General features: G+C 46.1%; 1 protein-coding gene across 6 annotated transcripts in view; it reads right to left on the bottom strand.

Moving 5' to 3' along the window:
- FARS2 (phenylalanyl-tRNA synthetase 2, mitochondrial) overlaps positions 1-26,793 on the bottom strand; it is a 433,719-nt gene that overhangs the window by 309,192 nt on the left and 97,734 nt on the right. For all 6 annotated transcript variants that reach the window (XM_059724365.1, XM_059724364.1, XM_019490472.2 and 3 more), the window contains one exon: positions 17,482-18,117. In XM_059724365.1, the coding sequence (XP_059580348.1) occupies positions 17,482-18,111 (630 nt within the window). In that variant the 5' untranslated portion in view covers positions 18,112-18,117. The remainder of the gene's footprint in view (positions 1-17,481; positions 18,118-26,793) is intronic.

The raw sequence follows: 26,793 nt of genomic DNA, 5'->3' as shown, positions 1-26,793 counted from the left end.
GGACTGAAAAACAGCTATTACTCCCAGAGGACCACCTTCTACGTACAGGAACTGATCGGCCACCTTTTCTGTGCAGTAGAATATCATCTGGGATTGGGTGAGACCATTTAATTACGTGTTGTTCTCTCTCTATGTAGAAGTTATTAAGATATCATTTAATGTATTAATAAAAGTTAGATTTTAGTTAAGTTGAACTGTGTGAGGTGTATTCTACATTAAACTCCAGGATGATTATGCTCTGGTGATCCTTTAGTGCCATGGGTGCGTAACACCCAAGCCCGGGCACCGTGCACTGGGTGGCAGTGCAGCAGAGTGGTTGGCGTGTGGAAGGAGGAGGGGAAGCAGGATCTGGAGCCACAGCAGCAGCTACTGTGAGGACCCTGGCCTGTCCTGCCCTGGAAATCAGGTGGAGGAGGCAGGCTGCCCATGGCCAGCACCCAGTGGCCTGCTGGCCCCAGGTGGCTGCTCAGCCAGTAGCCACCTGGGCCCAGGCCTGCCAAGCCGACTTATCATGCTCCTTGGCTATCTGTGCACACCTGACCTCCATTTGAGGCTGGGCAATGCACAGCCCCTGGTACAGAGCATCTTATCTATGAAATGTTGCAAATTCTCACAAACAGCTTTTGTCTCATGGTTCCACAGGGCCTGCAGCTGCAAGTGGGAGTGAAGCCACCCTTGGCGGCTGGGGTGTGGCCTCAGGATTGCCACTGCTCACAGCCAGAACCCTGCAGATGCGCCAGCTCTGCCAGAGGAGGACCCTCCTCCTGGACCACCTAGTTACAGCATCGGAGGACCTGCTAGGGGACGTTTGGGACTGGTGGGAGGAGGACGTGGCCCACCAGGACAGGTGCTGGGTGGAGGATGTTACCTGCGAGGAGGCGCAGGACCAGTGCAAGGAGGTGCGGAACTGGGAGCACCAGGAGTTCTGGGCACAGCCCCTGGCTCTTGAACGTGAGCAGATGGAGGCACTGCAGGAACAGGATGCAATCCTGACCTGGCCAGTGTAGGCCATGTACTATGATTGCCAGGCGCTGGACACCATTCTGACCCTGGGAGTCACCTTTGTGCCACCCGCTACCCAGACCCCAACCCTAGCCTCACCTACCTGTTGGCAAGCACCCAGCAGGAGACCCTTGCCTGGGCCTGGGAGGAGGTCCTGCACCACCTCTAGCAGCCAAGAGCCCCTGGCCTGGCCTCTGCCCTGGGTGCCCCACCACCCAGCCCCACTATCCGGGCCCAGCCTTGCTGCTTGCCCAGCTCCACATGGGTACACAGCCAGAGCTGCCTGCAATGGGGCCAGGGCTGCAAACTAGTCTTGCTGGCCCTGGACACCACCTGACAAAGGCAGGGCCACTCATGGTGGGGGCGGGGCACCCACCACCATCACCCTGGGTAAGCCCCTCCCCCTGCCACACTTGCCAGAGCATGTGTACCCACAGGAGAGTGGCCAGAGGTGAGGGTGTTGGTCGCATGTCCCCAGGCTCTACCCCCGAGTCACTCCCACCCCAGGATAAAACACAAAGTATATTATACATAGTTTTCACAGGGAAGAAGCTTTTTCATTGTTGGTGGGTGGGGTGAGGGTGGAGGGGAGCTGTCTGTTGGAAAGGGAGGGGGAGAGAGGCTCTGGCTGATGTGATGGAATAAAAACTTATTCTTCTGAAGCACATCTTCAGTGAGTGTGGTAATTGGGAGGAGCGGGGGGGAGGGTCCATGGGTGGTGATGCAGGTGGGCAGTGCAGCCAGCACCTCCCACACCCAGTGCCCTGGCCTCTGGTGGTGGATGGATGGCTCTCCTGGGGCCTCAGCCAGGGGGGCCCACCACTGCAGGTGGTGCTCTTGCTACCAGGCATCCTCCACACATTGCACCCTCTCTACCCAGACCTCATGGAAAAGCTCTCCCTGGGCCTCGCAGGTATTATATACCATTCAGGCTATGACAATGACCCAGGAGAGGTTGTCTTTGGGGAGCTCCAGGTGGGCAGTGAGGGTGCGTCAGCATCCCATGAGATGGCCAAAGATACACTCCACCAGGGAACAGATCCAGCCCAGGCATCAGTTAAAGTAGATCTGGCGGGAGTCCAGCTGGACAGCATAGGGCCACATGAGCCAAGTGGATAGGCGGGGTCCCTGATGAGGAGAGGGAGGACCACCACGGCATTCAGCTGCAGTTCTGGCACATCTAGTGCGAAGCCCAGGAAAAAGCCAACCTATTAAATGGGTACTTTGCGTCGGTCTTTCACCATGCCCACTACAGGACAGGGAGGTCCGAACAAGGGAGATCCCTTGCCCTCCAGCAATGCGGACCTCATTAAGGAACACCTTGAGAGGCTGGATACCTTCAAGTCAGCTGGCCCTGAGAGTCTACACCCCAGGGTACTCAAGGAACTGGCGAGCATCATAGCCCAGCCTCTGGCATAGATCTTTGAGAACTCCTGGCGCTCTGGTTTAGTGCCCAAAGACTGGAAGAAGGCCAATGTGGTGCCTATCTTCAAGGAAGGGAGGAAAGTGGATCCGGCAAACTATAGGCCCATCAGCCTAACCTCTATCCCAGGGAAGGTCTTAGAAAAGTTTATTAAAGAGGCCATCCTTAATGGACTGGCCGACACCAACATCCTGAGGGATAGCCAGCAGGGGTTTGTAGCAGGTAAGTCTTGCTTGACAAATCTCATTTCCTTTTATGACCAGGTGACCTATCACCTAGACAAGAGAGAAGAGATTGATGTCATATATCTTGACTTCAAAAAAGCCTTTGATCTGGTATCCAATGATCACCTCTTGGCGAAACTGGCCAATTGTGGCCTTGGGTCCACCACGATCTGCTGGCTGGGGAATTGGCTCTGTGGTCGGACCCAGAGGGTAGTAACTGATGGAAGTTAATCGTCATGGTGCCCTGTGACCAGTGGGGTCCCCCAAAGCTCTGTCCTTGGACCCATATTGTTCAACATCTTCATTACTGATGTGGGCATTGGAGTTAGAAGCAGACTGGCCAAGTTCGCTGATGACACCGAACTTTGGGGCAAGGCATCCACACCTGAAGACAGGAGGGCGATCCAGGCAGACCTGGACAGGCTCAGCAAATGGGCGGGTGAGAACCTGATGGTGTTTAACACTGAAAAATGTAAGGTTCTCCACCTTGGGAGGAAAAACCTGCAGCATCCTTATAGGCTCGGCAGTGTTACGCTGGCTAGTACTACGGAAGAAAGACTTGGGGGTCATCATTGACCACAAGATGAACATGAGCCTGCAATGTGATGCTGTGGCTAGTAAAGCGACCAAAATGCTGGCTTGCATCCATAGATGCTTCTCAAGCAAATCCTGGGACGTCGTTCTCCCCTTACACTCGGCCTTGGTGAGACTGCAGCTGGAGTACTGCATCCAGTTTTGGGGCCCACAATTCAAAAAGGATGTGGAGAAGCTTGAGAGAGTCCAGAGAAGAGCTACGTACATGGTCAGAGGTCAGGAAAACAGACCTTATGACAACAGGCTGAGATCTATGGGGCTCTTTAGCCTGGAAAAGTGCAGGCTCAGGGGTAATCTGATGTCCACTAATAAGTTTATCAGGGGTGACCATAATTATCTGGAGGGACGTTTGTTCACCAGAGCACCCCAGGGGATGACGAGGTCAAACGGTTATAAACTACTGCAAGACCGTTTCAGGCTGGACATAAGAAAGAATTTCTTTACTGTCCGAGCCTCCAAGGTCTGGAACAGGCTGCCATCGGAGGTGGTCCAAGCACCTTCATTGAACACCATCAAGAGTAAATTGGATGCTTATTTTGCTTGGATCCTATGACCCCAGCTGACTTCCTGCCCTTCGGGCAGGGGGCTGGACTCAATGATCTTCCAAGGTCCCTTCCAGCCTAACGTCTATGAAATCTATGAAATCTATGAAGCATTCACTCTCCACCAGGCCCGGCAGGCCAAATTTACTGAAGATGTGGGCATCATGGGCACTGCCCACCCAGCCAGCATTCATGTGCATGAAGACCCCATGGTGGTCCACAATGGCCTGAAGCACAATGGCCTGTAGTAGGGGCTATCTTCATGGGGCAGGCAGGTGACGAGGATGTGGGTCTTGTCAAGGGCCCTGACACACTAAGGAAATCCCAAAGCATGAAACCCTGCCAGCACCACCAGGGGGTCATGCACATGGAGCACAGTGTCCCCCAACACATCTTCAAGGGCTCTGCACACCTCCAAGACTGCCTCCCCACTGGTGGCCTTGCACAAACCAAACAGGTGGCCAATGTACTGCAGACTGGTGGGTGTGGCCAGCTTAAGCAGGGCAAGGGCCGGCCAGGTGTCTGTCAGGAAAAGAAGCTGCATGCCAGTGTGCTGCCACTGCAGGTGGGGCCGGAGCTGCTCCAGGAGGTCCTGGAAGGTGGTCCAGGTCTCACAGAAGGCCTCTAGCCACTGCTTGTTGTCCCAGGTATGCTGGATGATGTGCTGCCACCAGTCCTGGCTGGTTTGGCAGGCACAGAGGGCCAGAACTGTGATGGTGGCCCTGGTGGTGGCAGCCTGAGGCCCATCGTTGGTATCCCTGCTGGGGTTTGGCTAGGACAGGGGTGGATAAAATATAGCCCATGGGCAGGCAATTCTATCTGGCCCACAGGGCCCCTAAAAAAATTTAGAAAAATAATATGTATTTATCTGTCCTTGGTTCCCGTTGAAGATGATAGGAGCCAGAGGAAGCCCCGGAGGACTCCTGCAACAGCAGGGCCTACCCGGCCCTGCCCCACCAGCCAAAAGCCCCAACAGGGGCTTCTGACCTGGGACCATGTGGCTCTTCATGGCTGCACTGGCATGGGAAACTCAGGTAAGGGGGGGGGGAAGGGAAGGGGAGGACTGTGGGCAGGGAACAAGCTGGCGCTGAGTGCAAGGGAGAAGCTCCCCCACCCCATGGCACATGCTCCCTGCTGCAGCTCCTCACAGTCCATGTGGGGCTGTCCTGAGCAGGCACAGGCAGCCCCACATGGGCTGTGAGTGGCTACAGCACAGGGCACTGGCCATGGGGCAAGGGAGGGGCCACTTTTCCCCACGCTCAGCACCAGGTTGTAACCCGTCCCTGCTGGGACCCGCACCAGCTCCGGGCTCACCCGTTGGGGCTGTGCTATGGCAGCAGCAGCTGCTCATCATGGAGGAAAGTGGCCCCCCCACTTGCCAAGCTGGCCAGTGTTTGATGCTGCTGCTGCCTGCCTGGAGCTCGCACCATGGTAGGCTGCAGTGCAGCTGCTACCACCACCTCTGTGCTGCCCAGTTTCTGAGCTCTGGGTGGGCAGTAGCAGGAAACACTGCCTGGCGCAGCAAGCGGGGGGAGGACCGCTTTCCTCTGCGCTGAGCAGCTGCTGCCGCCACAGCGCAGCCCTGACAGGTGAGCCTGGAGCCAGGGCAGGGCCCAGGCTGGCAGCAGGGGTGGGTTACAAGCTGGTGCTGAGCGTGGGAAAAGAAGCTCCCCCCTTGCCCCATGCCCTGGGCTTCAGCTGCTCAAAGCCTGTGTGGGGCTGCCTGTGCCTGCTCAGGATAGCCCTAAGCGGGCTGCGAGCAGCTGCAGCAGGGAGTGTGGGCCACAGGGCGGGGGAAGGGCCGCTTTTCCCCCACATAGCACCAGATTGTTCCCTGTCGGTGAGCGCACGGTAATGACTGCACATGGCCCCCACCTGTACCGCGGGGCTGAGGGGGGCCCTGGGAGTGAGCAGGCCCTAGAGCCAGCAGGAGCGTGGAGCCCGCACCAGTGTCCCGGGACCAGCGCCGGCAGGCCCCAGAGCAAAGCAGCAGGAGTACAGGGTCCCGGCCAGCAGGAGTTCTATGGAGCTGGGCCAGTTACCCTCTCTCCCTGCTGGTGCAGCCCAGCCCGGCTCCACAGACCCCTGCCAATCTGAGCCCCACTCTGGGCCCACCAGCACTGGCCCTAGGACATTGGTCCCAAGACATTGGAACATTGGTCCCAAGATGGTGACCAGGGGGTGGGGCACCTGTCAAGGGGCAGGACTACCCATGTGGCCCTCAACAGCTTGCCAAAACCGGGTAAGCAGTCCTCCACCTGAAATAATTGCCCGCCCCTGGGCTAGGAGGACAGGGTGGAGGTGGTAGGTGCGCAGTGGCAGCCCTGGGACAGAGCACGGCGGGTAGACACATGGTTGCTACATGCGGGGGAGCCAGGATAGGCGATGCAGCCATGAGCCAGGTGGTTGGCATGACAAGCCAACAGGAGTAGGGGCACTGATTCTTGCTCCCAAGGGCAGGTGCTGGAGCAGCCATGGCACAAGGATGCACAGGCGACGAAGAGAGTGCTGCCTTATGCTGTCCCTGCACTGGGCACACTGTTCCTGACCAGGGAAATGGCTGGGCAGGGAGCAGTGAGTGGGGCGGGCTTTTGAAGAAGTCTGCTGGCAGCTGCAGCTGGAGCCTGGAGCTCAGTGGCATCAGGGGCCTATTTACAGGGTCCCAGGAAGCGGGAGCAAAGAGGAAGCAAGTCTGCTTCTGCTTTCTTGCACATTACTCATAATTTACTTGTGAGTAAACTGGTGCCACATCAAATGCACATGTAGACAGGCACAGATACTGACCCACAACAACATTTCAAAATTAAACGCCATTGATTCTCCCATCTCTTCACGTCTCTAGTAGTAATGAAGCCAACCAGGAGTTCAGCATGTATCAGCAGGAATGGTTATGGTCCAAAATTCAAGCTCTTAAACAAATGAGTAAAATAAAATCTGCTCAACTTCTAACCTATCTATTAAAGATCTTCTCACAAATCCAGCTGTTGAAACAAAAGACATAATAGTGTCCTGAGCTACTTCTGGCAAATCTTTTTTTTTTGTCAGTAACCAATGTAACACATACAGGCTTATTTTACTTCCGTAACCACTGCCTTGAAAAAGAATTCTGTAAGCATTTTAGTTTATTTAAATGTTACTTAATTGATTACATAACTAAAGAAAGTCTCACAACATCCCTGTGAGGCAGATATAATGGGAAAAAGCAAAACAAAACTAAGTAAAAAAACGAAAAAATACTTCACAGTTTACTCCACAGAAAAGGGAAAGGTTTAAAAAAATGTATGTTGAATTTGAGATATGTGAAAGCACATAAATGAGCTGAACGCACACAGACCCAGCTTCTGCACTTTTATCAGCTTTGTAAGTGCAGCACTCAAGATTCTTCCTCTTCTACAAACACCTGGCAGCAAAACTAGAAAAGGTTCAGAAAAAAGAAACAAAAATGATTAGCAATGGAGCTGAAACTTCAAACTGAAACGTATTAATGGATACATAGAACTCCTCTTGTCCTCCACCCATTTTTACATCAAAGACACTTTATAGATTTTTAGAGAAATTAATCCTGGTCACATTAGTTACACTATAATGGAAAACAGAATTAGGCCTGGGCAGTTTAACATGCTAAGGGAAAAAGGAAGGAGGAAATAAGAGAAGAATGTAGAAGTCAGGTATTCTTTCTCTATCCTAATATTTAAAAGCAAGAACAGGAGACCTCTTAATTAAGCAAATGAGGAGGCAATATATTTAAGAGAAATAAAAGATTTAAGGTTTTTTACATTTCATATAGGATGTTATTATGGTAATTATTATGTTATTATTTAGTAAAATAAGAAAAGGAGTAACACATATATGCAAATTAGGAGACCATCTGCATTTATACCACCTAGGACAGCAGTCTTTACACAACAGCGTATAAACACTATCAACCTTGGGGTCTGGAAGTAATTTTCCCCATAATGATACAGAACTGAAATCAGAACAGAACCAGAAGCCACACATAGATTCTAACTGTACCCATTCTGGAGAGGCAGTCCCTATTTTTAACAAAAATTTAAATTTTTCCATTGTGTCCTAGCAACAAATTCACCATCTGCTCCAATACATTTCAATGAAGACTAAATATGTATCTGTATTTTTCCTCCAAATGTCCCTATTTATAACTTTCACATGTTAGCATGCACGCACATTATAGGACTTTTTCATCTTTCAGAATGACCTGCTAGATCCAGGATGCTGAACTAGAACATAATTCCTATACTCTCAGTTCTATTTCTCTAAAACTCATGCTGAACTTCAGCTATCTTGGAAAATACCCTTCAAGCTCTCTCCAATATTTAATATTTGTTGTCAGCTGAAGTATATCTTGTGATAGTTATTGAGTTTGTACTGGCTCCCTCTAGTGGCTAATATACGTGAAATTTAGGATTTTTGTTTTCAAAATAAATCTCTCAATATGTGAACAACTGAACCCAAAAATCACTGTACAGTATATAAGCCTCTGTATCCTTCTTACATTTTATATTTAAAAAGGTTAATTATGAGTAAATAAGTCTTGTCAGAAGAAAGTTGTAATTTCAAATGTTTTAACAGTTAATACTGATAGTTCAAACAACTTACAAAATCAAAAGACACACAAGGTAAAAATTTTGCCTGTTTCTCAACCAAACTCATCATTTACCTGCTGCTGAATGACTCAGGTCAGTTGGTGTTTTCTTTTATGTTCAGAATCAAAGTGAATTAGCAAATGTATACAGTGCACTGGTTCCAGCCACTTTTATTCCATCCTTGCTCTAAACATTACATGAATATAATTCTACAGACAAACAATTAAATAACTATAATGAACACTTGCTTGAATAAAAATTGAAAATTCGTGTTAATAGTGTCTAAGGCTATTTTATAGAAAGTTCTACTGGAATAGATGTAGAAGTTGTTATTTTTATTTTTAGCACTTGAATGTCCTAAAATGAAACTCTCTTGTATTTGTGGGAATATGCAAACATACCTACAAAGCTTCAAAATAGAAATTTGTGCCTGGCTGTTAAGAAATCTGAGATTACTTTCCTTATTTATGCAAGATTTAGTCCCCCAGTCAGGGTGTAGACATAATGCCATGTGGCGCAGGTGACCAATTATAAGCCATGAATTATGAATAGCCTATAATCCAAGACAGAACTCAATCAAATAATTTGTTAATACCTCCCAGACTGAACTACAGCCAGAGTATTTCTCAAACTATTTTAAATAATGAACAAATTAATAAGATCTCAAAGACTGTTCATGGATATTTTGTAAAAACTAAAATGGATATATGTTTGAAAAATTACTCCCTATGAACACTTTCCTATAGCTAACACTGATCACTAAAATAAAATGTGGAACAGCTCTGCCTTGTACTGTCAATAATGCCCATTCAATCTGAACTGGTTTTTTTTTGCAAGAATATTTTTTATGTTTGGATATCACAAAGATTTGAGACCATTAACTGTGCATTTCAAATTCAAACTATGGGATCTTTAGCACTTCCTATTTTCTGACTTCTTCCAGGTAGAAAGAGGACAAATAATATATCCGGAAAGTGGAAGAAAAAGCAATAAGGTAGTGTAATGAGCTTGCTAAACGGTATGCAATTGCCATTCTTAACACATGTAATCAGATCAATTCCATTTTGTGTCACACATCATACTGACAATGAAGCTTTTTCTTTAGCTCAGTTTGTTGGAACTACAGCTTTAGGACCAAACAGCAGTAGCCTCCATCCAAAATACTGCTGTAATATTTCTAATCACTATGCAATATATGACATCCTTTCATCAGTGAGTGACATTGGACATTGCAGCTATTCTACTGACTGGTGGTGCATTTTCTCTTGTGGCTGTCGATAACAATATTAGACTTGCAGGTCCTGTCACAGTGGTCACAGGTGTACATGGTGTTAGGGGCTATTGTACGGACAAGCTGTTTCCTTCAGTCACATTTCTGTTATAATTCAAGTAACCATTTCTTGTTGTGATGTTGGACTCAACTGAGAAGGGAGTGCCACTCTGTCCTGTCTCCTGCTAAAGCTTCTCAAAGGCTTGGGTTGATTCCAGAAACTTCCGTGTCTCACTTGCAGATGTCTTTGAAGAGCAATTTTGGGTGCCCAATCTTCTCTCCCCACTGTTGCAGGGCACTGGTAGTGCCTGCCACTTTAAAGACTGGGCCAGGGTGGGGCAGGTGCCTGATTGGGGCGGCCATTTTAAGTCCCAGCTCCCTGACCTGGGGGCAGTTCGTGATCAGCCAGCAGAGGAGAAACACCTCTCTGCTGAGCTCTGCCCAGAATACTACAGAGGACAGGGCAAGGCTATAGGGATGGAGAAGGCCTCATTTGTCATGAGTAAAATATGAAATCACACTCTTCCAGGGAAGGGGAGTCTGGTGGGGCTCCCTGTGGCAGAGGAGTCCTCAAGAAATGCCAGGCCAATCACCTTCCCGGTGAAAGGTTAGTGTGGGCCCAGCTCCCACATCCCTGGTGGGTTCAACCAGTACAGGGGGAGCCCAGGCTCATGGGAGTCCTGAGGCAGGGCCCAGGTCAGTGGAGGGACCTGGAGCAGCACCCAGGATCTTTGTGAGTCCTGTGGATGCAGGGACCAGGCACGGCTAGAGCCATGTGAGCCTCACAGGGTGTAATACCCCAAGGCAAAAGGCCAGGCAGGACTAAGGCCACCTGAGCCAGATGGGGTGTCAGACCCCAGTGAGCCGGCCAAGGGCTTGGAGCCCACTATGTGTTTGTCTGTTTGTGTGTGTGCATTATGAAAATCCCAGTGCAAACCACTGGTGGATATCATCTGCAAGGCTTGGGCTGCAGTGTAGGGGTGAAACAGAGCTGCGGGTATTCCCCTAAACATTGGGATTTAAAATGGGCAGCCTCCCTCCTGATTAACATCCCAATATTATTACATCAAGGCGTGGCAGAAGAATGAAGTGGGCAGCTGGCCTATAGACAGGAAGCGAGCCGGTGCTTGCATTGGGCATGAAAGCTTGCCCCTGTCACACCCACCTACAATGTGCCCATACAGGATGTCCTTCAGGATACGCCCATCTTCCATCCTGCAGAGATGTCAAGGCACTGCTGTTTGAGTAGCACAGTGATGGTTAGCAGGTTGGCTTTGGTGATGACCTCTGTGTTGGTGATTCTCTCTTGCCACTTGATGTCAAGAATGCACTGTAAGCAGCATAGATGGAAGCTTTTTAGCTTCTTTTCTTGATATGCATATGATACCAAGTCTCACTGCTATATATAAGGACACTGAGGACACACACAGGTTTTGTATACAAGCAGCTTAGTTTTGATTACGAGTTTTGCATGGTTCCAGACTCATTCAGAGAGCTTACTGAATGTGGTAGCAGCCTTTCCAATGGCCGTATTTAGCTCTTTATCCAGTGATAGGTTGTCACTCACTGTGGTTCCAAGGTAGCAGAACTTGTTTACCACTTTGAGAAGTGTTGTCAGGGCCAATGGATGGTGACTGACGAACACCCTGTCCTAAGTCCACAGTCTTATTAATGTTGATGGTCAGGGCAAACATCCTGCAAGCATGGGAGATGCAGTTCATAAGTATTGGTAGCTGGCCTTCTTCATGTATGGTGAGTGCAGCATCATGAGCAAAAAGGAGCTAATGAGTATGTGCCTCACTTTTGTCTTGGCCTTTAGACGTGATAGAGTGCAGTTTGCCATCTGATCTTGTGTGAAGAAAGTATGTGTCTTCCTTCAAGCCATAAAAATCATAATGCAGCAGCATAGACAAGAAGATCCCCAAAAGTGTGTGCGCACTAGAACACAACCCTGCTTCACTCCATTCTTCATTTCAAACCTGTCAGAGGTTGATCCATCAAACTGAATGTGGCCTGCATGTTTTCACGGAAGGAGCGTATCACACTGAGTAATTTTGGGGGGCATCCAATCTTTACCCAGACCTTGAACAAGCCTGCTCTGCTAACAGTATCAGCGGCTTTCGTCAGGTTGACAGATGTTATGTACAGTGGCTTATTTTGTTCTCTGCATTTTTCTTGCAATTGGCATAAGGAGAATATCATGTCCACTGTTGATCTCCCTGCTCTGAATCCACACTGTGATTCTGGGTAGAAAGAGTCAGCAAGTCACTGCAAGCATTTCAGGATGACTCTGGCAAAAGCCTTGCGTGTGATGCCGAGGAGAGAGATGCCACTGTAGTTGTTGAGGTCACCCTTGTCTCCCTTGTTCTTGTACACAGAGATCATGTTAGCATCACACATATCCTGGAGTACTTGACCTTCTTTCCACACTAGGATTTGATTAAGATGTGGTAGCAAACTAGCCTTCCTGCAATTGAAAACCTCAGCTATAGAATATATTATGATTACAAAAAGGAAGCACTAAAATAGAGTGGCAACCACTAGCATTCAAGCCACCTCTGTTGAATGGGATACCACTTAAGCATAAATATAAAGACCTGATGTCAAATGTTTTTCCCCATTTATAAATCACATTTTTCTGTCTCTCTCTCTCCCCTCTACTCCCTCTTCACTTAAGTTAGATCCTTCTCAAGCAGTTAAGTAGGTTAGAAATCTTGATGAGGCAAGCAAAGGACAAAACACGAAAAGGTTAATGCCCTTCAACATTTCAGCATGAAATAAATCCATGGTGTTATTTCTGGAATTAGAATTTTCAACTTCAGTCTTGCAATTAAGTTTTTAATGATTTGTTTATAGTACCATATGCTATATTTGTATTAACTTAAAAATTCAAGAAGAAAACAAAGTTTTCAAACCCTATGAAGTGAATTTTATACAACCTATCACTCCATAGCCCTTCCAACAAATGGACATTGGTGCTTTTGCTGTGCCATCTAATTATTGTTTACTCCAAGACAGTTTTTTTCCAGACAGAAAATATCTTTTCCTGGAAAGTAAGCATACAGCTACAATTCAAGAATACATCGCATGTGAACATTCTCTGATGATACATCAAGCATTTTGAGAAAAAAGTGAACGAAAAGAGAAAGCAGGGAGAAACCTCTTATTAAAGGCTACAATCAGATCTAGATGAAGGGGTTGGGGAGTTTTAGTTGTAGGAAAATGTTATAGCATCTTTGTTAATCCATAATTAAGGTAGTATAAGAGTGATGTTGTAGCCATGATGGTTCAGAAATTATGTAAGAAGGAAGGACTTTTTAGGCTGATACCTCTCATTGCACTGACTACATAGCTGGGATACAGTTAAACAAGCTTTCCAGTGCAAGACATTCTTCATCAGGTCTCATTTTACAGGAAGCCAGGCACAGCACAATGAAAAAAACAGCAGAGGCTGAGAGAAATTCTCAAGAATAGCAAACACAGTTAGCAGAAGAAAATAAACTGATTATTGGGAGATCAAGATCTATCAAAAGGAAGGAGGGTCATTCTCACCTTTTTTTTCACCTTTCTGTGGAAAGAATTCAGGAATTGGATAAAATACAATGTGCCAAAAAGCCTTATCAATGTTTAGCCCTTGGTTCTTTGTGTAGCATTTCTTAGGATGGTATTTTTTATTGGACCAACTATGTAGTTGGGATAAAGTTAGACAAGCTTTCAAATGCAAAACATTACTCCTCAGGTCTTTGATCAAATGAAGTCAGGCACACCATAGTGAAAAATCCTTGCCTTCATAATTAAGCTAGCTTACAAGAAAGAAACAATTTTGACCTAGGGCATGACATTTCTTAAAGGATCCATTCTTGAACTGATTTTAACTCACAAATTTAATTAACCAATTTCCCTTCAAATTCTCAAAAAATGAATTCTTTTTTCAGACTGGGTACAGTAATTTTGAGAAGACTATGCCACATTCTTCACACTTACGTAGCTGAAACCCTGCTTTACACGAATTACTCAACTCAACAGTAACTGGTAGTGTAAGTGGCAATTCCACAATAGTAGTATATACATTACATATACACATAATATATAATTAACATATCTAATACATTGTGTGTGTGTGTGTGCGTGTGTACACATAATGTACTGATATTATAGGCATAAAATTTACATTCTTATATAGGCAGGCATGCAGCTACAGAAAATATGACAATTACACAGGATCTTTTTTTGGTACCAAAGCAGATGGTCATAAACATATTGTACCAAAAAAAATAACATGCATTATGGAAGTGACTTGTGTTTTGAGTGGAAGTATACCTGTTGGTGTGATAAGGATGATATAGGTGCAGATGTTCAAGCCTCTAGAAGGAAAAGAAGGATACTAAGGCTTTCCTTTTCCTCTCCTCTAGTAAGCAAGCCCCATTACTCTTCAGTGCTAGGCTCCCTTTTCACATACTGGCATCAGTTTTAAGAATGTTACCATATTTACTCAAATGCAAAATAAAGTATTTTCCCCCAATCAGCAGGGAGGAAAAAGCCCCTCGTCTTACATTTTCATACAAGGAAAGCTCATTAAATACATTGTATATCATTAAACTGCTACCAAAAGCAGCATGTGCTCAATAATGGAAACCAACTATGAAATTGATTAAATGCAGCTAATAAACACTGAGAATAACTATAAAACACATGACCCATATAAGGCAAACATACTGATGGGAATCTATATATATAGTATTCCAGGCCAAATAACCAAATCAGTTCTAAATCATATCAATTGAGCAGAACTCAATTGTTCTAAAAACCATATTGATTGAGTAGGCAGAACTCAATCGTTCTAAATACCATGTATAGCGCTAGAATGGACAAGCATCCTCCATCCCATTCCTATCACCCTGGGACATCATATACTCCCAAATCCACTGGCAGGCATCCTATGTGCAGGCCAAAACCCACAGGTCTTGGAGTACAGATATCGCCAGATACTACAGGCAAGCATCCTCCATCCCAGACTCTTTAGTCCAGGACTTCAGATACCCCACAAGAAGCCAAGAAGTGATGATTGGAATATATCTATATTTAATTTTTTTTTAAGAAAAATTTTCGTGTCCCAGGTCAGATTAGTTAGATCAGTTCCGAATCCCTTGAATCATTCAAAAACCTTACTACTGGCAAGTATTCTCTACCCCAACACTTCAGCCTGGGGCTTCATATACTTCCAAATCCTTCAACAGGCATCTTATGTGCAGGCCCAAGCCCGGACACTTGGGGTTCAGATGCTCCCAAGTTTTTCTGTACAGCCACAGAAGCAAACTAGGGAGGAGTCTCTGATTTCCATAAAGTTGGCATGTAGTTGAGATCCTCCCAATGGAAGACAGCCATTGGGAAACTAACTATGAGGCTCCTGTAGGGAGTCCTGTCTGCAAGCAGACAGGTGTGCACCCTCCACTACACAAAGCCATTTTTAAGCCACCTATGTGGTCAGGGTACTTTCCCCTGCCACTTTCGTGGTCATGGTATTTCCCCTGCCAGGTGATGATGGGAATCTACCACACGGATAGGTTAGTGCATTGCACTGCATCTGAATAAGATATGTGATAGTGCCCATTGCACACAGCACAAATATCACCAAACAAGTCCCCAAACAGTTCACCCAGAATCCCTCTGTCACCCCCACCCCCAGCCTGGTGCATATGATTAGTGTGGCCCTGCTTCCATGAGGTGGAGCCAGACCCATTGCCCTACACCTCCTCTGCATATATATTTTTGGAGCATGCCAGGATTCATAACAAGAACACTTGGTTCCAATCATGGGTGGGGTGCTAATTAGCATCTGGATCCTTTGTGAGGGCAGGAAGGTGTCTGGAGTACACATGTATATTGAGCAGTTCTGAACTATGGGGTCACCATGGCTTGAAATGTTGTTGTCTCTGCTGGGACCCAGCCTAATGAACTATATGGTAAATCATGAGCCTTTTGGCTTTGGACTAATATCATGCTCATCATACACTCTTGGTATGGGTGCAGCATTACATAGAGGGGCAAAGATACCAACTATACTGCCCCAGGGAACTAAGAGATAATCCACCACCTCCTGTAGTACTGTTTGCCAAAGGGGTGAGGAAGTTTTTACACTTTTCAAGATGGTGAAAGGAATCATAATCCTGACCAGAGAAGCAGCACTGTTTGGGCACCTGTCTAAGCAGAAAGGGACCCTGACAGCCCACTTCAACCAATTCATTTTCTGCTTTAGAAATACCTGGTGGAAGGCCAGGAACTTGCTCATATATGGGCTCACAAACCTCTCAATAGATGTCTGTGTCAAAATAGGACTGAATGAGATACAAGGGTACTACATGAATGCAGTGGAAGGTGCCAGGGAAGAGATAACAGGAATGATCTGGAAGAGAATGGACTGGCACAGACTTTTCAGGGACAGGCCCCCTGAAGAGAGCAACAATGACAACAATGATGATGACGATGTAGATGGCAAAGATGGTGAGAGATCAGAAAGCGATGACAAAGACAGCAAAGACTGATAGAACTGGGAAAGAAGCAGACAGGAGTAGTGAATGGGGGAGCGGGGAGGGGAGATAGGGTGAGCTTACCGTTTAGTGACAGGGTGTAGGAAAAGATTGTGTGTCTTTGTGACAGGGCAAGGGTGATGGTGATGGACACATGGGTGCACACATGCAGGTGCACACGGGAGCACGATGCAGATATTGTGATGGGAATGTGTATGATGTAATGGCAATGATGTGTTTTAGACTGTTGGGTGAGTCATAGCAGCAACAGGACAATTTTGGTAGAAGTAAAGAGATATATTCACACACGCACACACTTAATATAGGTTAGACACATAAAGTACAATATTTAAATATTTAATTCAAAAACATTGTTCATCTTTTTTTTTCGAATTTGAAAAATTCTACTATGTGATTGAGCTAACTCATCAGCTTAAACTATTTAAAAAACTCATGAAATTGAAAACCATATAAAGGTAATTGTAGATAAAAGTAAAATATTTTCATTTTTTTCAAACTGTAATTCCTTCTTTCTTCCTTTTAAGCAAAAAGATAAACCTGACTTTATTTATTTATTTTTTTTACAATAAGAAAAGCTCTGAAACTGCCAGCATACCATGCTAAACCTGCTAACAGAAAAAAAACCCTTTCTTTAGAAATATTTTTGTAAATATTTGATAAAAGTGCTTTTTCTACCATTTCATCTATGAAGCCAGATTCTCCTTTGCGACAAATTAAAACTGCACAGGCTGTGGGAGGGTGAAAGAAGGAAGAGGGGAATTCTAGTTAATACACTTTACAAATCTTTACATATTACCAAAATCTGTGCGCCATTACATTATGGTTTTTAAGGACTACCATACTGCAGTCTCTAAAGCCTAAAAACTAAAGCCCTTTTTTTAAGAGGACTTTCCTTGACAGGCTACAATTAAAGTGGTGCCAGCTAAACAGAAGGATCCATATACCCTGCTGCAGAAGCTTCTTGAAGTCCACCTATCCCAGTGGTTCTGAGCCTTTATGGATTTGAGGCACCTCTCACTGGATGCAAGGCACCCCTCCATAACCTTTGTGAATTGCATGGCACCCAATTCCAAAAACTAATTTATGTATTACAGTACTTACTTCCTTACACGGGGGCTTTACAATAGGGATGGAGGATCATCCAGGTAGGAACAAGCCTGAGCCTGGCTTATCTGCATATCTCCTCACACCCCAGCACCTTCATAGGATTTGGCGGCATCCCAGGATTCTCCAGCACCCTGTTTGAGAATGAAGCCATTGCAAACAGTTCTTACCTCATGATTGGAGAAGAGCTGAACTGCTTCCATTTGGTGGAAAATTGGGTAGTGAGATCTATCAATGGTATCACGGCGGTAAACATCTCCCACAACCAGGAAGGCATCCAGCCCAGAGTGCATCAAGTCCCATTGGTGGGCTGATGTGTGTGCTCTCAGCATGTGGGTGCAATTCAGGTAGTAGCTATCCTCTTTCTTCCTGCTGGGATGGTTTTGTGGAATAAGCAAACTATCAAAGTTTTGCTCCACAGTCACCACTGGGGAGAAATTATCATAAACAGAAAAGAGCGGGGTTCCAAAGCGTCCTAGGTACTGCTTGTAAAAATGATCCTTTATCCGTTCTTTGATGAGCCACAAAGGGTGATGCCTTTGGTTATGCAAGTTCCTCCCTACCTTGGACAGAATCCTCTCAGTAACGTTGGTGTAGTCATCCCGGGGGTACACTTTACCATGCAGTTCCACTGTATTTGAAGTAGGTGTGTTAGCAGCAAAATTTGAAAATATGGTCCTGGACCATACATGCATCAGATCACTGGGGATACCTCTGACTGGGACTCTCTGTGATAAAGTTGCTCTGGAGTAACAAAGTACTCTCATAAGTTTCCAAGGGGTTGCCATCATAGTAACCATTAGGATCTAGAAAAAAAGAGCACAAAAACTATAAGCCAGAATTTTCTTTTTCTTATTATAACAATTGCAAACATTTAATGATGAATAAGAGCAGACTGCCTGTTAACTAGACACATTTCCAGTTTTAGGCCACTACTTTACAGGGAAGTTCTATGACTCAATTACAGCTGCTTGCAGATCATATAACAAATCTGTCCTTCACTACTTCAATATTAATGAACTCAGGCCTGATTCTGTCCCACTTGAAGCTGTCAGGATGATAATGTAAGAAAAGGGTAGGGTCTTTCATATTCTTTAACATTCTATTAAAAAATAAAGTAATAGCAAAAAGATGCAAATGAAAAGCTGCAGTGAGGGTTGGCAATATGCATTTCAATCAGAGATTTGTTTATATTAATATTCCAAGCACTAATGTACTACCATAGATTCCAGATGGATAAATGATGCACTTAAGCAGCAGGAGCAAAGCAAAAGAGGCAGTACTTTGCCTTATTTATTACACATGTTTTGTCCACCATTAGGAAGCAGACAGGAAGAACCTGGAACATTTCATAGCAATCCATGCAAACAAAACATGAAGTATTTACTCAAATATCAGATAAAGTATTTCCGCCACAATCAGCATGGGGAAAAAAAGCCCTTTGTCTTACCTTCACACACAGGGAAACCACATTAAATACATTGTCTGTCTCTGAACTGCTGCTAAAAGGAGCATAAGTTCACTAATAGAAACCAACTATAAAGCTGATTAAATACAGCCCACATTGAGCATGACTATAAAACACGTGGCCCACATTGGGCAAACATGCTAATGGAAACCTACCACAATTTTTTTTTAAATTTCGTGTTCCAGGTTGAATTGGCCAAATCAGTTCCAAATCCTATGGACTGAGCAGAACTCAAATAGTTCCAATCCATGTGGTGCTACCACTGGCAAGTATCCTCTGCCCCAGACTCTTCAGCCTGGGGCTTCAGATGTTCTCAAATCCATTAGCAGCCACCCTATATGCAGACCCAAGCCTAGAGGTCTCAGGGTTTAGATGCCCCTGCATCTCACTTGCCCTCAGCCAAGAGGCCAAAGGAGCAAGCTGCAGAGAAATCCTCTATTTCCATAAAGCAGGCATATAGCTGAGATCTCATTGGGAGGCTACAGTAGACTTTCATAAGGTGTCCTATTTGCAGTGCATTGGACAAGTCTGCACCCACTAACACAATGCCATTCTAAAGTGATCTCACCTGGGCAACAGACCAGTGTAGCAAACTATACTAGATCTTAGCCTACAAAGCTAGGGAGAGAAATTCAAAAAGCCTGAGCTTGAATTGATTCAATCTTTGCAGGTTAGTCCAACCTGGCCAAGCAAAACCAGTTTGTAACCATTCAGATATCCCCTATGGACTGAAGAAATGCCGGCACATGCCTGCAGTGGCTCAGGCTAGAAGCTGGCGGGCACTAGAGCAGCCCTCCCTTTCACAGTGCTGAGCTGAGGGAGGCATGGCCAGATCCCGCAGGATGCTCTGATTAGGGAGGGTTTCCTCCCTTGCTGTTGATAACACAGCATTGAGTTAAACAGGGAGTTGTTTCAAGGATGTATTTGGTACCCATGTTTGCATTTATCATCCCCCATCAAACAAAACAACAGACTCCCTCATTAGTTCAAGCTCTTATCAAACAACTTTTATAAAGGAAGGAACTGAGGGAACATTACCAGCTACCTGTTGAGTAGCTCCAAAGAGCCCTAAGCTGACACTGTCCTGTCTGCTTTTGTCCCGTCTCCCACAGCATGGACCACAGCCAGCATGTGGTATGCTAGCTAATGCTGAGAGGTGTCTGTGTAAGGCATAAGGAAGGGGGGAATCCCTGCTTGAGCAGGGAGTATGGAGGGTGGGGGGAGAGCAGGAGGAAGCCAAGCAGATACCTGCAGTCTCTGTTGGAGCTGCAGCCAGGGAGCAGAAGGGAGGGGCCAGCCCTGCTGGGCTGGAGCAAACAGCAGGGCCCTAACCAGAGTTGCAAAGCAACTGGGATGCTGAAGAACTCTGATTTAACTTAAACCAGGAAAGGATCTGGGACAGACATTATATAAACCAGTTTGACCCAAATCAGTTAAGTGTGATACTACATTCAACCAGGTTATCTCAAACCAGTTTCAGTCATTTTCAAACTGGTTTATATGCACTGAACATCTGTTCTGTTACAGGTTTAAACCAGTTTTTGATCATTAAACTGGTTTATGTATAATGTCTGTCCCTAGCCCAAGACGGCAAGAAGGAATAGATTAGTGCCAGCCATCTGAGTAAAGTATACGCTAGTTCCCATTAAGCACAGTCCTGCTCAGCAGCAACTCTTTCAAATCACAGTGAGCTGCTATGTTGCATATGTTTCGACTTCCTCTTCACTCCCACAGCTGAGCTCCAATGAGTCCTGTTTCTTCACCAGCTTTAAATGCCTGGCAATTATCACCAAACAGGGCCCCAAACAGTTCACCCAGAATCCCTCTGTCGCGCTGTCTCTCAGCCTGGAGCATGTGTCCCTGCCATCCATGAAGTGAAGCCGAACCATATTTGCTCCATGCCTCATCTGCATAAAATTTTGGCAGGATCTCAGGACTCCTGATAAGAACACCCAATTACAATCATAGGTGGGGGGCTAACTAGCACATGGATCCTTTGTGCTGGGTATCTGGAGCATACACACACACTGAGCACTGTTGAGCTGTGAGGTCACCGTGGCCTGAAATGCTTTTGATTCAGCTGCGGCCCAGCCCAATGAATGACGTGGTAAATCATGAGCCTTTTAGCTTTGCACTAACATCAGGCATAGGTTGTATGCTACATAAGTCAGTACAAAAGCACTATTTAAAAATGCATTTATGGAGCACCTCTGCTAAAACTTGCAGCAGTTTAAAAAAAAAAGTATGATGCATCATTTCTGTATGAATTATATCATGCAAAACAAGGTACTATATGCAAATACTACAGGTCTATTTATTTAGAGGTTAGTGTTTTCAAATTTGCTATTCACTTTCATGTGCTTACAGAAATCAGAGTCTGACAGTAAGGAGACAGGAAAAGGGCTACAGGGAGAAGAAGTATGGGTTGACAGAGGGCAAGGGAGCTACCTGACTCCCCAGTTTATTTTCCCTGCTGTAGCAGTAGGAGGAGGACAAATTCAAAGCAAACCTCCAATAATTAGTTTCTATACCTGGAAAATTATAACAAATTTATAATTTTTCCATATATAGAGTCTAATTATTGAGGTGGTTATCTTATATTTGAGTAAATATGATATGTGGCCCACACTATGCATTTGTGATTATTTTTCTATTTAACACCTAATAAAAACAGCTTAATCTTTCAAATGATAAAGCAACTATGTAAGAGCAGATGGCCAAGCCCCAAGACACACACACAGATATATATAACTAACATATTAAGTTCACATATGAACACTGCATGAGGTTCTCAATTAAGATTCCACAAGGTCAGACGGATCTTAGCATTTCTGGATGAGCTCAGAAACAATATGCCAAACCCACCCCAAATGACTTGTCCAGGCTGATTACAGCACTATGCAGAGTTGGCTTTTGGAATTTCGTGAAGGTCAATGGAATGGAAGATTGTCAAGATGGTCAGACTTAAGTGACTAATCTTTTACAAAAGTGTGATTTTCGACTATCCCTCACTTTCTCTGGTTGCAGAAGTAGATTTTAGTTGTGCTGCATTCATAAGTAGCAGTGATATTTTGAAGTAATTAAATAGATAACTGCCAAATAAAGCAGGAATTCTGAAGGCTTCAAGCCCTGTGGTACTATGGGAATTATCTACACTGCAGCAGTAGCATGTTTTACTAGAAAGCTCCTAACAGGACCCAACTACCTAGTCTTACTTGTACACTTTGAACATGGAAATATACAGTAAGGCTCTCATAGTTTCCCACCGCAATCACTTCCCAGCCCTCAGACCCCACTGTGCTTGAACATGACACCCTAGAGGAGCTGCAATGGCACATTTCTGCACTTGGAAGACGCAAGAGGGAACAAGTGGGGGGGCAGGCAGTCTCAGCCTGGACAGGCTGCCACAACAGAGAAGCCCTGCCCTTTATATGCTGTGCATCTATTGTGGGAAATCTTAGCACCAACATATGCAACCCAGCTTATGCTATGCATGTTTGGCTATGGTTAAAGTTCTGTTTCTAGATAAAGTGTGCAACTGTAATGGGCAGGTGGATCAGATCTGTGTATCCACTGGCTATCCCTTCCAAAACTGTGACATTTGTAGGCACAAAAATATTACTAATAGAAGGTTATGCAAAATTCACTGATGGGTAAGCAGCGTTGGCTCTACAACACAGGTGCTAAACTACTGGCCTATGGGCCAGATCTGGCCCTGGCACTGTGTCCTCCAGCCTTCAGGGCTCCCCATGGGTCCAGAAATTTGGCAAGAGTGGCACTACTCCCCTGCTACCAAATTTCCACCCCCAAGAGGAATCCTGGGCCCTGCACTCAGGGCCAGGCAGGTGTGGCGCTGGGTCCCAGAACCCAGTCCTGACACACAGGGACAGCACCAGGTCCCAGGGCCCAATCCTGGTGTTAGGAGCTGGGAGGGGGCAGTGCCAGGCTCACAGGTCCCAGTCCCAGAGAACAGGGGCAGTAATGGGGAGTGCCAGGCTCCCAGTGCCCAATCCTGGTACACAGAACAGGGAAGGAGGGCCCAATCCTGGTGCACAGGGCTCTAACCACCCCATGGACCAGCCATACCACTAATCTGACCCGTGGGACTAAAATGTTGAGTACCACTAGTCTACAGAGATCCGTAGTGGGGTGACCCTCAGTTCCAGAACAGCAACAGCACATATGAGAAAGAAGAAAGAATCTAAACAGGAGTTACCCCCTAGATAGCCTTATGGCAGATCAGCTCCTTAAGGGGAAAGTGCTTGTGAGAACGTGCCCCTGTAGTTGGTACAGGTATAGCTAAAAAATGCTAAAATCCTTCCTGTTGAATAGGTCAAGGTCTAAAAAAGCTGAGTTTGCATAGGCAACCTAAAGAAGAGTGGCAGTGACCCCTAGTGTCACCAGAGGACTGGTGATGACCTGTAGTGGAAGTGTCAGAAATGCCTGGCAGTGATAAAGTACCAATTCCTAGCAGCAGAGAAGCAGCAACTACAGTTCAGAACTCCCTACCCAGCATTTGCTACTTTGGGCTGCCATGGGTGGAAGAGCCCCTGGAGCAGAGTGACAATACCTGCCAGCAAGAAGCAGCAGGATCCTCCAGGATGGGCATCCCTACCCAGTATCTGCCATTGTTGGCTGGTGGAGGCAGTGGAGCCTTCATTCAGCACTCCTGGCTGACTCTCCCTTCCCAAATAACTGGGCTACGTGGTAGTTTCCCCGAGTTGGTTTTCCAGTAACTGGGTGCGTGTACATGTGCAATTACCCTGACACAATAAGCTTCAGTGCAGTTCACACCAGCATAACTTTGGTGCAGTTCATACCAGAATCAGCTGCTCCTGGGTGCAGTATTCACACATGAACCTGGGATTGCAGCAATTTGAGCCAAGACAGAGCAGCAGGGAGCCTAAGAGGTCAGCTCCAAACTCTAGGTGGTGGCATCAGGTGGTGGAGGGGTTGGCTGGGGCATGAGGGTGCTACAGTGGGGGACTAGCCAGCAGACAGCCCCTGCACTGTAGCACCCTCATGTCCTAGCCAGTCCCAATCACTCTCTACACACGCATTGCAGTAATGTAAATTACTCTGCCGTAGGATGGTACTTGTCCCGGACAGTACTATTCTATAGCAGCATTAATTAATTTACCACACCCTAATATGGGCACATGTGTAGACGGTGATGCTTTACTGTGGAGTTAATTAGTCAACTCCACAGGAAAGCACATGCATGGATGCACCCCTAAGACCTGTTTGGCGTTTTAAGTTAAGGTTTAATAGTTAACAATTTCTTTAAGGTTGTGTACATTTCCTTTCTCCTGTAATAAACCCTGTTTTAGTGTAATGTTGCTTGCTAGTGGGTAAGTTTGTTCACTTTAAAACAGTTAGCATTTATTTTCCCAGTCTTCTGGGTGGGAGCTCAAGCCAGACCTGGGAAGTTGGTGTGAAACTCCTAAATTTGAACCCAGCCTGATCTGTGGCCAGTGCCTGGCAAAAGGGTCACACATACATAGAGAAGGACTTAACAAACATTATCACAAAAGGTAACACTAAAATAGTTGAGTATCCCTGCCTCCACTTTATGGACGAAGAAAACAAAGGCACTGAAGTTAAACTTTGGTAAAGGTCATGTGCTCTAGGTACTGGGTTTAAGTCTAAAGATATGAATATTGGATCATTCTGTTTCTTGTGGCTAGAAGTTACATTGGCCATTCACTAGAAGCAAAACATCATTTGTAAGAGAACTGGTGGTCAGACTGCCTCCTATTAGCTACAGCCCAGGTGGTACCAACCCCACAACCATGTACTGATCTGTGTTCCCCAAAGCATCAGGAAACAACAGAAGGCCACAGGGTTCAACTATACCAATGCCAGCCTTTTGAGACTATTACAGGTGTGAGAAATTAAAGTAAAACAAGGGTCTTTTGAAAAAAAATCCTTCCAAAATCCTGTCTTAGCTACTGGTTTGCATTTTCAAGGTAGCTTTCCAAGGAAAAAAAGAGTTAGATACTAATGCTAAAAATACATAAATAAAGGCTAAGATTATTCTTGTATATTCAAAAGGTCCCTAAAATCATCAAGGGAGGAAAACAGGGGGCCTAAGTTCATAGATTCATAGATGTGTGACGAAGCCATCAGAAAAGCCAATGGCACTTTATCGTGCATCAGCAGATGCATGACGAACAAGTCCAAGGAGGTGATACTTCCCCTCTATAGGGCGCTGGTCAGACCGCAGTTGGAGTACTGCATGCGATTCTGGGTGCCACACTTCAAAAAGGATGCGGATAACCTGGAGAGGGTCCAGAGAAGGGCAACTCGTATAGTCAAGGGCCTGCAGACCAAGCCCTACGAGGAGAGACTAGAGAAACTGGACCCCTTCAGCCTCCGCAAGAGAAGGTTGAGAGGCGACCTTGTGGCTGCCTATAAGTTCATCACGGGGGCACAGAAGGGAATTGGTGAGTATTTATACACCAAGGTGCCCCCGGGGGTTACAAGAAACAATGGCCACAAGCTAGCAGAGAGCAGATTTAGATTGGACATTAGGAAGAACTTCTTCACAGTTCGAGTGGCCAAGGTCTGGAACGGGCTCCCAAGGGACGTGGTACTCTCCCCTACCCTGGGGGTCTTCAAGAGGAGGTTAGATGAGTATCTAGCTGGGGTCATCTAGACCCAGCACTCTTTCCTGCTTATGCAGGGGGTCGGACTCGATGATCTATTGAGGTCCCTTCCGACCCTAACATCTATGAATCTATGTTAGGGCCAGAAGGGACCTTAAAAGATCATCGAGTCTGACCCCCTGCATAGGCAGGAAAGAGTGCTGGGTTCAGATGACCCCAGCCAGATGCCTATCTAACCTCCTCTTGAAGACCCCCAGGGTAGGGGAGAGCACTACCTCCCTTGGGAGATCATTCCAGATTTTGGCCACTCTAACTATGAAGAAGTTCCTCCTAATGTCAAGTATAAATTGGTTCTCTGCTAGCTTATGGCCATTATTTCTTGTGACCCCCAGGGGCGCCGTGGTGAGTAGAGCCTCACCAATTCCCTTCTGCGCCCCCATGATGAATTTATAGGCAGCCACAAGGTCACCTCTCAATCTTCTCTTGCGGAGGCTGAAGAGGTCCAAATGCCCTAGTCTCTCCTCATAGGGCTTGGCTTGCAAGCCCTTAACCATACGAGTGGCCCTTCTCTGGACCCTCTCCAGGTTATCCACATCCCTCTTGAAGTGTGGCGCCCAAAACTGGACGCAGTATTCTAACTGCGGTCTGACCAGTGCCCGATAGAGGGGAAGTATCACCTCTTTGGCTCTGTTTGTCATGCATCTGCTGATGCATGATAAAGTGCAGTTAGCTTTGCTGATGACTTCGTCACACTGACGACTCATGTTCATCTTGGAGTCCACTAGGATGCCAAGATCCCTTTCTACTTCCATGCTGCTGAGCAAGTCATTTCCTAGGCAGCAGGTGTGCTGGACATTTTTCCTCCCTAGGTGCAGCACTTTGCATTTCTCCTTGTTTAAATTGCATTCTATTGTTTTCTGCCCATTTGTCAAACTTGTCCAGGTCTGCTTGTAGTTGTTCCCTGCCCTCTGGTGTGTCCACTTCTCCCCACAGTTTTGTATCATCCGCAAACTTAGACAGAGTACACTTCACTCCCTCATCCAAGTCACTGATGAGGACATTGAAGAGTATCGGTCCAAGGACCGAGCCCTGCGGGACTCCACTCCCCACGCCCTTCCAGGTCGATACTGACCCATCCACCACCACTTTCTGGGTATGACCCTCTAGCCAATTTGCCACCCACCGGACTGTGTAATCATCCAAGTCACAGTCTCTTCATTTGTTCATCAGTATGGGGTGGGATACCATATCGAAGGCCTTCCTGAAGTCTAAGTAAACGATGTCTACCCCTCCTCCTGTGTCCAGGTGTTTTGTAACCTGGTCATAAAAAGAGCCTAGATTAGTCAGGCATGATCTACCTGCTACGAACCCGTGCTGGTTTCCCCTCAGCATAATTTTTCCTCCTG

Source organism: Alligator mississippiensis, chromosome 3, assembly GCF_030867095.1.
Source record: "Alligator mississippiensis isolate rAllMis1 chromosome 3, rAllMis1, whole genome shotgun sequence".
In the NCBI taxonomy this organism is placed as follows: domain Eukaryota; kingdom Metazoa; phylum Chordata; order Crocodylia; family Alligatoridae; genus Alligator; species Alligator mississippiensis.
The sequence above is the reverse complement of the archived record's forward strand: the minus strand, read 5'-3'. Positions and strand labels throughout refer to the sequence as shown.